Source organism: Vespula vulgaris, chromosome 24 (genome assembly GCF_905475345.1).
Source record: "Vespula vulgaris chromosome 24, iyVesVulg1.1, whole genome shotgun sequence".
Lineage (NCBI taxonomy): Eukaryota > Metazoa > Arthropoda > Insecta > Hymenoptera > Vespidae > Vespula > Vespula vulgaris.
Window position 1 is genome coordinate 2,031,956 of NC_066609.1, and position 15,545 is coordinate 2,047,500.

Below are 15,545 nucleotides of genomic sequence, written 5' to 3' on the forward strand. Positions count from 1 at the left end.
TGTTGTTGTGAGGATTATTATTTTTTCTTCTTATTAATTTATTTATCGATATCATTCGAATTTGAACTTTCGAATTTCCCGCCGTTTTCTGTTCGGAATTCTTTTCAATTTTTTTTTTATCATTATTGTCATTCACATTTGTTTCTTTATTCCTTTTTTTTTATTTATTCATATCGTTCGTATTTAAATTTTCTATTCTTTGGAAAAAAGAATTCGAAGAAAAAAAGAGAAAGAAAAAAGGAAGGGAAGAGAAAATTCTTAAAGGAGAGAAAAGTTTCGTCAATATTTTTAACGAAGCTGTCTTTCGTATTTTCCGTAAAGACCTAACCTAGCTTCCTGGTACGATAAATATTCTCTCTCTCTCTCTCTCTCTCTCTCTCTCTCTCTCTCTCTCACTCACTCCCTCTCTTTTTCTCCGTATCTCTTTATCTCTCTTCTTTTTTCATCTATTTAACTTTCCTTTCAAGAGTTTTCACATTAGAATGCTTTTACCTGGACTTCGGGGGAGTGGGACAGGTAAATCTTTACCAAACAACGAAAAAAGGATCAAAGAGAAAGAGAGAGAAAGAGAAAGTGAGAGAGAGAAAGTGACAGCAAAAAAGAGAGAAAGAGAGAGAAAGAGAGATAGTAGAATATCCCAACGAATTTTCCCGAATAATAGTAATTATCTCGAACAAGAGAATCTTTATGTTAACGACGACATAACCTAATATTGCACTTACATTAGTTCTCGAACGATCGGGATACGTATAATCGGACAACGTCGTAATATCGAAAATAATTTCACGAGGAACATGACATCATTATCGGTAAATTAACCAAAGTTACGGCCAGTTTCATTAAACTATCATTATTAATAATTATTTTACGACGTGGAGTATAAAAGAAAATCGATCGATCGAGGAGAATTAAACCAAAGGAATAAATTATAATTTTCGTTCAAGTTTGAAACGATGTTTAACCTCGTAATAATTCGATGAAAACCCTGCCGGTGAAAATTTTCTAACGTGATTTGCGATGGACCTTTATGATAATAATAATTCGATAATTCTTGAAACGTCATTCTAAATATGTATCGTACTTACTCGAAATAAATTTTTCTAAGAACACGACGAGTCCATTTTTGTCATTTTGTCTATTTCGTTATTTTCCATATAGCATTTCTTTTTTTTTCGTTTTTCTTTCTCCATTAAAATCTAAACATGCACAAAGAAAGAAAGAAAAAGAGAGAGAAAGAAAGAAAGAAAGAAAGACAGACAGACAGACAGACAGACAGACAAACTGATAGACGAGCTCATTGCCATTTTAACTTAAAACACAACGCTAGTCAATTATCGTCTAACAAACTTTTATACGTCTAGTATATTTCTAATCACTTGACACTGTTTAATATTACAAGACATTTTCTTCTTCTTAATAAAATCATCAAAATTACTTATATTTAACGAATCAATGCAAATGAAAATGTATTCTAAATTGAAATCTCTTTGTACGTACGTAACCTCGAAAAAGAGAGAGAGAGAGAGAGAGAGAGAGAGAGAGAGAGAGAGAGAGAGAGAGAGAGAGAGAGAAAAGGATGTCAAACTCTAAATTACATTCTCTCTCTCTCTCTCTCTCTCTCTCTATCCATCTATCTATCTCTATCTCTCTTTCATAAAATCTTTACAGTATTCGTAAAAGAAAGAACGAAAGAAAAGAAAAAAGAATGAAAAAAAAAATGTTGATTCGAGGAGCGAATTTTAACACCGCGCGTTCATACGACGATTACGAACGTCTTTATATCGTCACCCTCATGATATCAAGTTGCACCACCCAAGTTTTCTCTTCTATGTTAGAGGCCACGTTTCACCTATGCGAGAAGAAGAAGAAGAAGAAAAGGAAGGAGAAGAAGAAGAAGAAGAAGAAGAGGAAGAAGAAGCTGCTGCTGCTGCTGCTGCTGCTGCTGCATCGTCGAAGAAGAAGCAGCAGTAGTAGTGTAGTGTAGTAGTAGAAGAAGGAGGAAGAGGAGAATGAGGAGAATGAAGAGAAAGGAAGAAGATAGCGCTTACATGTGTCTCTTGTCGTTCCTGTCGTACGCTTCCTCGTTAGATCGTGACAAAAGAGATTTAGGGTGAAAATAAAAAAAAAAAAGATGGGGGACGAGACGAGGGAAAAGAGACACACGTAGAAATAATAGAAGGAATGAAAAAAAAAAAAACAAGAAAAAAAGAAAAGAAAAAAAAGAAGAAGAAAGGGTAAAGAAAAAATGTAAGGAGAAAGTAGTGTGAGGTAAGGGGAAGGTATAGTTGGTGAGGGCGAAAGAAAAAAGATAGAAGAGAAAAATTAGAATAGAAAAGAAAGAGTGAAATGGACGGATAAAGAGAGAGAGAGAGTCGGAATAAGGAAAGAAGGGTTGGGGAGGGGGAGGGGGAGGGAGAGGGGAAGGGGAAAGAAAAGAGCAGAGACTCACCCTGCGTGAAGTGCTTCGCGACGACCATGATGTGCGTTGCTCACTGCTCAAAGAACATTATTCTCCAACCACCCCTTTTTCAACGAGACTCACGACTGGCCGAGAAACAGGCAGCAGTTTTGCGCCGCAACCGGGCGCTAAATTTTCGGGCCGTCTAGAATCGCGAGGATGAGACTCGAGCCCGCACTAGACTCGTACGTACGAACGTATTACCAATTTGCAGAAATCTCCCGAATATCACATGTTAGCAGCACACCTTTCCTTTACTCTTTATTTAACACACTATTATTTCGTGCGTATACACGCACACTTTCCCCAACGACGAACTCTCACTGCGTGGAGAGTTGCAACGGCGCTCTCTCGACACGCCAAACCAACAACAAGCACGCTCGATGGTTGCCACCCGACTGAAGAAGACATCGTTTCGGCTTCCCTTCGTTCGCGATCGCCACCACCCTGACTCATCGACTCCAGTAACTTGCATCGCCATCTACGTAAGTTCCGAAACTCGTTGTGATACTTACCGACGTTATCGACGAGTAATAAGTTATCGATCGAGCTCTCTATTTTATCGACATTTCTGACTTTAACCAATCGGTAGTTTTATCGAACGAACGGATAACAGTTGGTTATTGTTTAATATTCGATATTAGTATCTAAATATTATTTTGTGTTTGTTTGTTGTTTATTTTTTTATGTGTGTGTCTAAAAAGAGACAGAGAGAGAGAGTTGTTTTATTGATCAAATAATGTAATATGTGCTGTTTTATTTGATAGACATGGTAAAAATAGATCACTGTATCGATTAAGCATATTAAAGTAAGCGGCTGTTATATCGATTAAAAAAGAAATATAAGAATGTTCTATAATCATGTTAACTGAATAATTCTAGTTTAAAAATGTATATCATTTTATAGCAAAGCATAAAAAATTACGATTATAGACCTCAAACGTAAAGTATATGCAACAGCTGTGAAATTGAATTATATTGAAGCAGGAAATAGTAGTTCGCTTTTTTGAAAAATCAATAATTTCATTACTCAAGTTCAGTGATATTATTGACCAAATTTAACCCATTACCTATATTTGACAAGTATACTCGTCATACGAAAAAAAAAAGTTTGCAATATCAATTAAAATTTTAATGAAAATTGAAAAATATTCTAAAATATAGGACAATTTAAAATATTTCGAGACAACGATAATAAAAAATAAAAAATAAAAATAGAAAAAATAAAATATTTATTTGTAAAAAAATGTATTCTCAATATAATCAATGACAATATGTAACTATTTTTATTATCATTGTTTTCTAAACAATGTTCTTTTCTTAAAGAAAATTTTATGAAATTTCAAGTTTCTACCTTCCTATCTCAAGGGTAATATGACAATAGTATATATTTTATACTTTATCTTTACATTTCTCGGTTACAATTTAAATTAAGGGGGAGGGACATAGATTTCTAGAGTCATGGCAGGTGCAATTTATGGACTGAGAAGTTGACGTGGCTTATGCAACAAAGCTGGGCGTGGCTTATGAGAACATAGCTTATGGATTGGATAACATTTGTCTATCTATTTCGGGAAAATTTCTATCGATCTCGATAATGTAATTATCTATCTGTCCGTCAATTTCTCGAAATGTTCGAAAATATTTGAGATTCTTCGATAATCTCAACAATTACTAATCGAGCTAGAATTATTGGAAAAACAGAGTGTGACTATTACCGACCTAGTTGTATGCGTCGATAAAACAGAGACGTAAGATCACCGACCGAATTAAAATTATCGACAGAACCTATTCGATCCTATTCGATTCTATTCGATCTTATTCGGTTCTATTTGATTTGTTCGATTCTTATCAACCCTATTCGATTCTTTTCGTTCTTATTTGATCCTGTTCAATCATATTTTATGCTATTTTCTCTTGTTCTATTTTACCGACAATTCTAAATCGATCGGTAATAGTAAAGCTCTTTTTACCGATAATTAATTTAATCGATAAAATAAAACTCTAATATTACCGACTATGTAACTCCGTCGTAATAGTAGAACGTTCTTTAATCGACGCATCAATCATTACAAATTTTTTTTTTACACTATTGGTAGTGGAATAATTTATTATCGTTATTTCCATATTTCCTCATGATATTATATTTGTTTTGTTACGTATAGCTCGATTGAAATTAGTGATTTCATTCGTAAGAAGATACATCTAATCCAATTAACAGGTATTATCAAATAACTAACATAACCATTTGTTCGAAACGTTAAAGTCTTGATAAAAAGTTGTAATAAAAGTCGTAATAAAAGTCGTAATAAAAATCGCGAATATTTAACGTCGATATTAAATTCATACCGAAGTTGATTCGTTCGTCATAATCGTTCGTTGGAGCGACTAACTGTACCTGTTTCGTCCATATTTGTAACAGCGGAAGCGTCAACGCGAATAAAAGTAAAACGTAGTGATTGAATCTACTCTATTACCAATCTGGTAGTTGAGGCACGATTACGTCAAACCAATCGACTATGAATCACTACGCGTCGAGCATATCGTATAACTTGGCTTTTCAAGGTTCTGTTTCGCGATCGCTCCCATCTCGCCACCAAACTGTGGTATAGAATTTTTCCGTGAAAGTAGACGAGTACGTTGGCTAAGCAATGAAAATGCAATCATAGATACTGGATTAGTATTAGAAACATAGAAAATATATCTCAACTACGTCGTTTTAATAATAGTAACAACGTGAACGACCTACCTACGGATAACGTTTAATGAATGCAATTGTAATTTCGTTGATCCGTTTATATTGCACGGTAATATTTATACGCCAGCATTCGTTCGGTAACTGGGTCAAATGTAATCCGACGTTTGTAACAAACTTGGCTAATGCATTTGCAACGGGTTTTTCATACCATATCTCTTTATAGAACGTATATATCTCGATATATTTCTATTTTTCTTCCGAGTCGAACGAATATACATTGTGTGTATGTATATATATTATACATTGCAAAAAATATCGACACTCGACGATTTCTTTCGATATTTCTTTTTATTTTTTCTTTTTTATCCAAATAACATGCAATTATCTTAACACGACGTAGAACCGAAGAATCAACGATCGTTGTGGCTTTATGAATTAATTAACGTCACGTAGGTAGTAATATCTGAGTCGTCCTACGAATGAAATTAATTATAATTAATATACGCACACACACACACACACACACACACACACATATATATCCATTTCTATATGCAAATATTAACATAAGATATTATTTACTTTGTATCCATGAAGAATCAGTTATCATCAACCTGATACAATACTGTAATACGTAACAATATGCGTAAGGTGTACTTATTTACTTACTTTCTCATGGCCATATACGGTATCAATACATAACGGAATTTCTAGATTATATAAATAATATACTTTTCGATGTTATATAAAATAGTGGGCTCTCGATGGACGATAGTTTTTCATGTTCACATGCAACGAAGACAGACAGAAAGAGAAAAAGAGAGAAAGAGACAACGACAACGACCAAACGAAATGATATAAGCGTGAATGAATCTTCCTCATAATTTTACATTCATTCAGAAATGAAGAATGAATTTACTTCGTTCGTATTTAGTGTTCTCGTTCCTTAACCAAGATATATTTATACGAATTCTTTTATGACAACGCTATATTTTCATCTTGGCTGTGAGTTAAATATAACTCGTGCTACCTGAAAGAAAAATGGCGTTGTTTATTCCCCAAGGGCGGGAACAATTTCAAATTTAAATATTACAGATGACGCACCTTATATAACTACATTTGTCGTCTACTTATTTGTCTTCTTCTTCTTCTTCTTCTTTTTTTTTTCTTTTTTCTTTTCGTACCCATCCTTTTCTGATAAATAACCAAAGACATTAGATATATTTTAACGTCTGCTTTATTATATACATTGAGTAAAGATTTATTAACAGACTTTGACTGAATATTTTTCTATAATTTAATTATTCGATTTACACGATCGATTTAAGTAGTAAGTAGTATCTATTAACGCTATAACATATCTCAGTTTGGATTTGTCCACGCAATTGTCCGATGACGAATCCTTCACCGTAAAGAGAATCAACTATATAAAAAATGTTCACCATCTCTCTCTCTCTCTCTCTCTCTCTCTCTCTCTCTCTCTCTCTCTCTCTTTGTGAACACCGTTACGCATTAGAGAAACCGCAAAGCGTGCGATTCAGCTCTCTCTCTCTCTCTCTCTCTCTTTTTTTTACTTCTGTTTTTGCCGCGTGGGTGGTTCCTGCACACTCCGTTCACTCTTCTACCAAATGATCTTGTAGTAACGTCACGCTCTATGGAGGGAGGACAAAACCTGTTCCTCCCTCTCACCCCCACTAAAACTTCTTCCTTTCCCATCATCGAAATGTGCAGACCGGGTCTATGCTGCACCAAGAGAAATATGTGCATTCGAAAACGTATATATTTGTGTCTTTCTAAATGTATATATTTGTGCGTGTGCATGTACGCGTATGTTCGTGTATATATATATATATATATATATATATATATATATATATATTATTGTCGTGTATGTTAGCTTTTATCTCGGATATGTTTAACGAGTCCTCTCTATGCAGATGTATGAGATATTAATGTCGCTGACACTTTGACCTGGGAACAAAACCATGCGGCGACACCATAGAAATGATTTATATATTCTTTGAGATGTATATATATATATATAATATATAATGATAATATATAATAATATATAATATAATATACAATAATATATAAAATAAAAATATATAATATATATATAAATAAAAACAAATAATAAAAAATCTGTTTATGTATACATATATATATACATGTGTATATATATATATATATATACACATATTTTTTATTATTTCTTTTTATTTGTCTTTCTTTTCTTTTTCTAAATAACATAGAACGTATATATAATCCAGAAAGAATGCTTAATGAATATCGAGAATTCGCTTGGAATTCGTACGGTATACCCGTACTTCTCGAATTTTCTCATTTGTTCTCTTCTAAAACTTTCGACTAACTACGAAACGAAAGCGGTAAAACAAACGAGAGAATAGAAAAAAAAAGAAAAGAGAAGAAATACAAAAAATGTATATAAAAGAAATTAAGAAAAAAAAAAACAAAAGGAAACGAGAGAGAATGGAAAAAAAATGAAAAGAAAAGGAACGAGAAAGAGAATGAGTGGGGGGAAAAGTAAAACGTAGAGTAGCTCGCACTTTTCTCTATCCGTATATACTCTCTTGCATTTTCTCTCTCTCTTTTTCTCTCTCTCTCTCCCTCTTCCACTTTTTCTTTTTCTACGTAGTACTCTCGAAGAGTGGAGTTGCTGCACACAATCGAACAGCAGTACGAACCTCCTCGCACTTTCCTCTACCCCTTCCCCCACTCCCCTCGTCACGGCAACATACCGACGCGCCGGACGAGGCGCGAGTGAGAAACACTTAACAAACTCGGAATTGGGAAACGCGAAGGCGACGCGGCAACGATGGTGTGGGAGGAAGGAGGGGATGTCGCGCGCATGCGCAAACGCAAGCGAGAAAGTTCGTACGTCCTACGTGCGATGGCGTTAGCGTCATTGGATTACATTGGTAGAAGGAGTAATCGACAGTAATCGTCCGTCCGTCGAGGCGAGAACGTGTTGAGGACGATGTCGGTCGTCGTGGTTACGATCAGGCGACTGGCTGTTCGAGCTGGACGAGGACGTTCGCGGAGTACTTTGTTGAGGGTACTCGAAGAGGAAGAGGATGCGTCTGTCGCTTAGCCTCGGGATAGGGAGACCGTCATAGAAGACGAGAGTACGCCTAACCCCTTCGCTCTAGTCTATCTACGTGCTTCCGAACGGTGCAAAAGGAGTGTTTGAGAAAGAAAGAGAGAGAGTGAGGGAGAGGGAGAGAGAGCAAGAGAGGAGCAAAAAAAAAAGAGAGAGAGAGAGAGAGAAACTGACTGTGAAGGAAGCAAAAGTGGTGGAGGAGGAAAAGGAGGAGAAGGAGGAAGAGAAGAAGAAGAGGTAGAGGAGAAGGAGCAAATTGAGGAAGAGGGAAAGAGGAGTCAACTAGGAGACCGAAAGAGAAACGATCCATGCGCTCGGCGTAGCCATGGCTTCGGTTAAGGTGGCCGTCAGGGTTCGACCCTTTAACAAAAGGTGTGTGTCTCTATATATGTGTGTGTATGCGTGTGTGTGTGTACGAGTATGTGGGTGTATGTGTATACGTTTACTCCAATATGATTTTTCTGATTTAAAATGTACCGAGGGAAACTCGCGAAATAAATGTGAATAGTAGAAACGTCGTGATTTAACCGATGGTACCTTTTACCGACGTCATTGTCTCTCTCTCTCTCTCTCTCTCTCTCTTTCTCTCTCTTTCTCTCTCTTTCTTTCTTTCTGTTTCTTTTCGTTTTATCGTTTTGTCGTAGTGACAAGAAGAAAACAGAGACAGGGAGACACGCGTTAAGAATGTACGAAAAAGATGATCGACGGTTCACCACCTGCAGAGGTTCTCTATTACTTCGAAAGCGTAACGCGACGCACGCGTGTGTGTGTGATGTGTATGTGTGTGTGTGTGTGTGTGTGTGTATTAGAGAAGAAACGTAACTGCTGTTGATGTTGATACTACTACTATTACCATTGCTGCTGTTGCTGCTGCTGCTACTACTACTACTATACTACTACTATTACTACTACTACTACTACTACTACTACTACTACTGCTACTGTCACGTCTTTTTCTCTCTTTTTTCTTTTCTTTTTTTTTCTTTCTTTTTTCTTTTTTTTTTTTTACAGAGAGCTGGCCATGAACGCGAAGAACATCGTGCAGATGGATGGGAAAAGAACCCGCATCTTTGGCACCAAGGTATTATATGTAATCATCTTTCTCCCACCTCACCTCACTCCATCTTAGTTCAATCCAACAAACAACTCCCACCCCTTTTCAATTATACTCGTAATGTTTTTCTCTCTTTTATATAATATATATATATATATATATATATATATATATATTTAGATAATATATATTATATAAATATATATAAATGATATATATTATATATTTATATATGGATGATATATATATTACATAAATATATATAAATGATATATATACTATATATATATGTATATATGTACGATAAGTATTATGTATATATAATGTATGTATATATATGGATGATATATATTATATATATATATATATATACGTATGTATGTATATACGTATATACGATAACAGGTCAAACTCGACGAGGGCCGACTTTTCCTCTCTCTCTCTCTCTCTCTCTCTCTCTCTCTCTCTCTCTCTCTCTCTCTCTCTCTTTCTCTTTCTCTCTCTCTTGTTTTTCTCTCTTTTGCACGATCCAAGAACTGTTATTAATAATCGAGGTTAACGACTCTCGCCTTCCTTTCAAGACGGATACGTCTCTAACTTCGTTGCACTTTAATGCATTTTCAATTGCAACCACCGAATCTATTATATTTTTTCCAATAATATTCAACCTATTCTCGTTTTAGGTTAACTTGTCGTTCTACTTAACGTTTTCGTTCTGGTTTATTCTATATAGACTTCGAATCGATTAAATATTATTGGTTAAGACTTTTGTAGAAAGATTTCGTACTTTGATCCATACGCACCACACGCATACACACACATACAGTATTAAAAGAAATTCATTTCTTTTTTTTTTTTTCTTTCTTTTTTTTTCCGATAAACCGTCCGATTTGCTCAAGTATACAAAGTATATCGAAACAAACATTTTCTGTTTATTTATATTTGTCCTTCTTTTTTGTTTTCTTTGACTGACAAATAATTTCTACCACGCATTCATCGGTTATCTGCATCTCTCTGTTTTGCTTTTCCGTTTGACCACGACGACTTGTTACTTATCGTTATGTGTTTCATGTTACATCATATATATATATATATATATATACTCGTACTATATACGTATCTCTTCTTCTTTCTATTTCTCGTGTTATAATATATACTTGTGTATGTGTGTACATACTCTCTCGTCGTTATTCGAGATCTCTTATATTGGAATTCAACGAATAGGATACGAGTACTCGCCACTAATAGGAGAAAGTGAGAAAATCACGAGCAGAGTAACTTTGTGGATGATCTATAAGATCTTCTTTTCTTTTTTCTTTCCTTCTTTCTGTTTCTTTTTCTTTCTTTATTTTATTCGTTTATATAATAAGAAAAATTTATCTAATAAAGATGACATAGATGGCATATAACCTCGACAATTTTTTATAGTCTTATGTGCATACAAATATACATATATATATATATATATATATATATTTATATATTTAATATTATATATATTATATATAGAATTATTTATTAAATTATTTATTAAATTAAATTAAATACATTATATATATATATTTGTATTAATAATAAAAATCGTGTGTATATATATATATATATATATATATATATATGTATGTATGTATTATAAATCAGAGTGGGAGAGATTATAATATACTATTATTATTACAATATATATTATTACACATTTGATTACTATAGATAAAATATTAATTATTATTAATACATTGGCGTTGAATGATTCATATATAAGTCATCCTTATTTTTTACTAGGGACGGGATGACGTGAAAATGCGTCATTGAAATTTTCATGTATCTATCTGAAAAAAAAGAACTATAAATAAATCAAGTTCTCTGGATAAATACCAGAATAAAAAAATTAGAAAAATTGTATATGTTTGAACTTTCTTTTTTATCTCTTGATTATTGATACTGGATCTTATGTATACATTAGAACAATATGTTAGAAATTAGATACTTGATCCTTTTCTCCCGAATGTAATCGCTAACGGCAGGTCTCTATCTCTGTCATAATCATAAACATTTGATAAGACAAAAATTCATCATTAATATTGATAAGACAAAAAAATATTCCTTACATCTTGACAATTTTTTTCAAATATATCATATCAAAGAAGAAATATTAACTATGACATGTTACTGGAAAGATTAAATAAATTTTTTATTTTTAACAAAAGTCGGAATGATAAATTAGTAAATATTTCAAAATTTTTGAAAAATATCATTAATTTTAAAAGTTATAGTAGTTTTTTTCTAACGTAACGTGATTGAAACAAAATATGCGAATTTTGTTAAATTTTTGTAAAGTGCGACTCTAAACGACGTCAATGTGTTAATACTATGACTAAAATATATATGTATATAATCAATAATTAATATTTTATACTAATATATGTGTGTATATATATATATATATAATACATGAATAATTTTTTATATTTTTTCACAAGCATAAAAAAGAACTACTTTACCGACTGGTTCATTAAAGTATTTTACGTTACTCGTTTGTTTCTAAACTCTACGACAACGCGATACCTCGTTATTATTGTCCATCGGCTTTTCTCGTTTTGCTTTATTTCCTTTCATATTCCATTTTCTCTTCATTGAATCAAACTTCGACGTTCGAAACGAATTAGTTTGCTCGATAAACGTTCGATTTTCTCTTTATTTTTTAGTTCCTAGCGTCACACCTATTATCCCGTCAATCAATCTTTCCAATTCTAACCTAAAAATAACATCATATTAATTTCTTTAAATCTTTTTGTTGAAACATATTTTTTAATATACGAGCATATAGAAAATGTATCGTCGATAAGATTTCAAACAGAAATTTTCAACATTAAAAATCTAATCGTTCTAATGGAAATGTTCTGAACTTAGCTAAAGAAATGTTTAGAAAAAAAGAAAAAAAGAAATTCGTACGAATTGGCGCGTAATATTAAATCGTTCAATTCTTTAGTGTGTTTGTATTAAGTGCGTCAAAATAATTCAAATTTCAAAGCATTGTTGTTTCGATTGTCAATACAATTTAACAATCGATTCGATCATATCGATAATACATATATGCATGTAAAAAAAAAAAAACAGATTACGTAAATAAATTGTTCGAATATTATAAGAATTGTTTGGGGAAAAAAAAATATTTTTTTTTTTCTTAGACACCGGGTACCTGCAAGGAAATCGATCGAGAGAAATACAAGGACTTCACGTTCGATCATTCGTATTGGTCCTTTGATCTGACCGACGAAAATTATTCCTCCCAAGAAGAGGTGATTATATCAAATTTAACCTAAACAAAAATCATTTGTTAAATTATAAATAATCGAAATTATTCACGATTATTGATAATCCTTATTACAATATCAATTATCGTATCGCGTTGAATATGAATTTAATTTGTTTATAATATGAACATTTGTTAGAGTACATTATGAAATTATTAATAATTTCGATTTTATTGAATCATCGTGATCGATTCGAGAGATAAGATTGCTTTTTCTTTTTTTTTTCTTTCTTTTCTTTTTTCTTTTTTTTTTTTAGGTTTTCTATGATCTTGGTACGGACGTTATAGAAAGTGCCTTCGAAGGTTATAATGCCTGCGTATTTGCCTACGGCCAGACAGGATCTGGAAAAACTTTTACGATGATGGGTACACCGGTAATGTGTGAAATTGAAAATATTATTTAATAATACATGAATATATACAGTGGATCGAGCAATAGGTTTCTTGATTCCAGGGACCAAAAGTGTAACTGGGTAATTAATAATAATAATAATAATAATAATAATAATAATAATAATAAAACATTTGTTACCAGATATTTTAGGCTTGCAATCTGACAAAAATCTGAGAGATAAATAAAAACAAACGAATCGGCTTTTAAAAATTAAAAAAAAATTGTTATGGTAAATCGATTTGTTTTTTTTTTATATATATACTTTTTAAATTCACCTAAGAACACTTCTACCCCCGTTCTAGGAACTTTTTGTTCTATCCTATTTATTCGTACCTCTTAAATGCGTACGTATAAATTTGCTGCGTTCAAGTAAATAATATTTGTAAACACCTTTAGGAGTCACAGGGTTTAATACCGAGAATCTGCAAGACGTTATTTGCGAGGATGGCCGCCGGTAAAGAAAGTGGAGCATCTTATAGGACGGAAGTGTCCTTTCTAGAAATACATAATGAAAGAGTGAAGGATTTATTAAGGATAGATCAAACGCAATCTCATTCACTTAGAGTACGAGAACATCCAAAACGTGGTCCATACGTTCAAGATTTATCGAGTCATTTGGTCTATGATTATTCGGATATACAGGTTAACAAAAAAAAAAAAAATGATAATATTAAGAAGAATTAAGTTGTAATATATTAGATAGAAGTGATAGGGAAAAGATAGTAACTGTGGTTTTTACGTTAACGTAAAAAGAAGACTAAATAAAAAATGATAAAAACCGCAATTATTTTTCGACATCGATAAAAAATATTTTGTATCAAAAGATATTATAGGTATTAATGTAGAATATATTTAAATAGGAATGCATGGTCAGAGGTAATACGCACAGGACTACGGCTAGCACAAATATGAACGACGTTAGTAGCAGAAGTCACGCGATATTTACAATAACTTTCGTACAAGCCGGATTATCGGAAGGCAATATGCCGTCGGAGACAGTTTCGAAGGTGCACCTTGTCGACTTGGCTGGAAGGTAGTTCTTTAAAAATTAAAAAAAGAAAATAAGAATATAAGAAAGAAAAAGAAAAGCGAAGAAACGGAAAGATATTAAATGAAAATAGACACGAAATTGATTATGAAAGATATGAAGTAAATTTCTATTTCTATCTTTCATTCTCTCTCTCTCTCTTCTATTCTATTCTCTAGCGAACGTGCAAACGCGACCGGAGCAACGGGACAACGACTGAAGGAGGGTGCACACATCAATAAATCACTGGTGACATTAGGATCTGTGATATCGGCATTGGCCGAGGTTAACTCATCGGGAGACACGTCTTCCTCCAAACGCAATGTCTTCATACCATATCGCGATAGCGTCCTAACATGGTTATTGAAGGACTCTCTCGGTGGGAATTCGAAGACTATCATGATAGCTGCCATCAGTCCGGCGGATTGTAACTATGGGGAAACGCTGAGCACCTTAAGGTACGCTAACAGAGCGAAGAATATTATCAATAAGCCTACCATCAACGAGGATCCGAACGTTAAGTTGATTAGAGAATTAAGAGAGGAAATACAGAAATTGAAGTCTCTCATCGGCAAGGATATGGCAAGTATATATATATGTATATACACACACACACACACACACACACACACATATAAGTATATGGGAATAATTTTGAAATGATTGGTCAAGTATATTTTGAATGGTTAAAAGGATTCTATATATCATACCTATCAAATCTTGATATTTGTACAGAGCATAGAAAGACCGCCTCAGGTATTGTTGGCACAAATTCATGAGAAACAAGAGCAAGAAAAGGTGCTCACGGAGGAATGGACGGAAAAGTGGCGTGAGACTCAACAAATTCTTCAGGAACAGAAAGCCCTCGGTCTACGTAAGAGCGGTGTAGGCGTTGTTCTCGATTCGGAGATGCCACATCTCGTTGGTATAGACGACGATCTACTTAGTACCGGCGTAACCCTTTATCATCTGAAAGAGGGAAAAACGTTAGTTGGAACCGAGGAGGCTGCTACCACGCAGGTAGCAAGATTTCGATTAGCAATAGACACTCGCAATTCCTCCTCGAATTCTTGATCGCTCTCCCCCCATTTCCCCTTAATTCGGTTTAGCTGAAAAATTATCTCGTCTAATTAAATAGGACATTGTCTTGACCGGTCCGGACGTCGAGTCGGAACACTGCGTAGTGGAGCTGGACGGTGGTGTAGCTACCCTACACCCTCTTTCCCCGCACTGCTGGATCAACACCGCCCAAGTGGACAAGCCAACGAGATTGTCACAAGGTTGTATCATCCTATTGGGTAGGAACAACATGTTCCGTTACAACGATCCAGCGGAAGCGGCTAAGCTAAGGAAAGAGGGTGGTACAGGGAATGGAAATCTTCAATCTACGGTGGTCAATCTTTCAAGATTGTCTCTCTTGAGCTGGAGCGTTTCGGATCTTCACGCATCTTCCTCGAGCGATAATCTTTTGAACTCTAGC

The 15,545-nt window shown here is 33.9% G+C and overlaps 2 protein-coding genes and 1 long non-coding RNA gene across 5 annotated transcripts in view; 1 reads left to right on the forward strand and 2 right to left on the reverse strand.

Moving 5' to 3' along the window:
* Positions 1 to 2,845, reverse strand: part of LOC127072074 (unconventional myosin-X) — a 38,208-nt gene extending 35,363 nt beyond the window's left edge. For both annotated transcript variants that reach the window (XM_051012161.1, XM_051012160.1), the window contains exon 1: positions 2,450 to 2,845. In XM_051012161.1, the coding sequence (XP_050868118.1) occupies positions 2,450 to 2,477 (28 nt within the window). In that variant the 5' untranslated portion in view covers positions 2,478 to 2,845. The remainder of the gene's footprint in view (positions 1 to 2,449) is intronic.
* Positions 2,846 to 6,375: 3,530 nt separating this feature from the next.
* Positions 6,376 to 8,014, reverse strand: LOC127072099 (uncharacterized). The gene is made up of 2 exons (XR_007785313.1): positions 7,865 to 8,014; positions 6,376 to 7,127 (listed from the first exon to the last, which is right to left on the reverse strand). It is a non-coding gene; the product is annotated as an uncharacterized LOC127072099 (long non-coding RNA).
* A 111-nt stretch (positions 8,015 to 8,125) lies between these two features.
* Positions 8,126 to 15,545, forward strand: part of LOC127072077 (kinesin-like protein Klp98A) — a 16,416-nt gene continuing 8,996 nt past the window's right edge. For both annotated transcript variants that reach the window (XM_051012166.1, XM_051012167.1), the window contains exons 1-9: positions 8,126 to 8,652; positions 9,292 to 9,361; positions 12,520 to 12,630; positions 12,902 to 13,018; positions 13,435 to 13,680; positions 13,899 to 14,071; positions 14,245 to 14,647; positions 14,801 to 15,085; positions 15,204 to 15,545. The exon at positions 15,204 to 15,545 is cut by the window's right edge and continues 72 nt beyond it. In XM_051012166.1, the coding sequence (XP_050868123.1) occupies positions 8,606 to 8,652; positions 9,292 to 9,361; positions 12,520 to 12,630; positions 12,902 to 13,018; positions 13,435 to 13,680; positions 13,899 to 14,071; positions 14,245 to 14,647; positions 14,801 to 15,085; positions 15,204 to 15,545 (1,794 nt within the window). In that variant the 5' untranslated portion in view covers positions 8,126 to 8,605. The remainder of the gene's footprint in view (positions 8,653 to 9,291; positions 9,362 to 12,519; positions 12,631 to 12,901; positions 13,019 to 13,434; positions 13,681 to 13,898; positions 14,072 to 14,244; positions 14,648 to 14,800; positions 15,086 to 15,203) is intronic.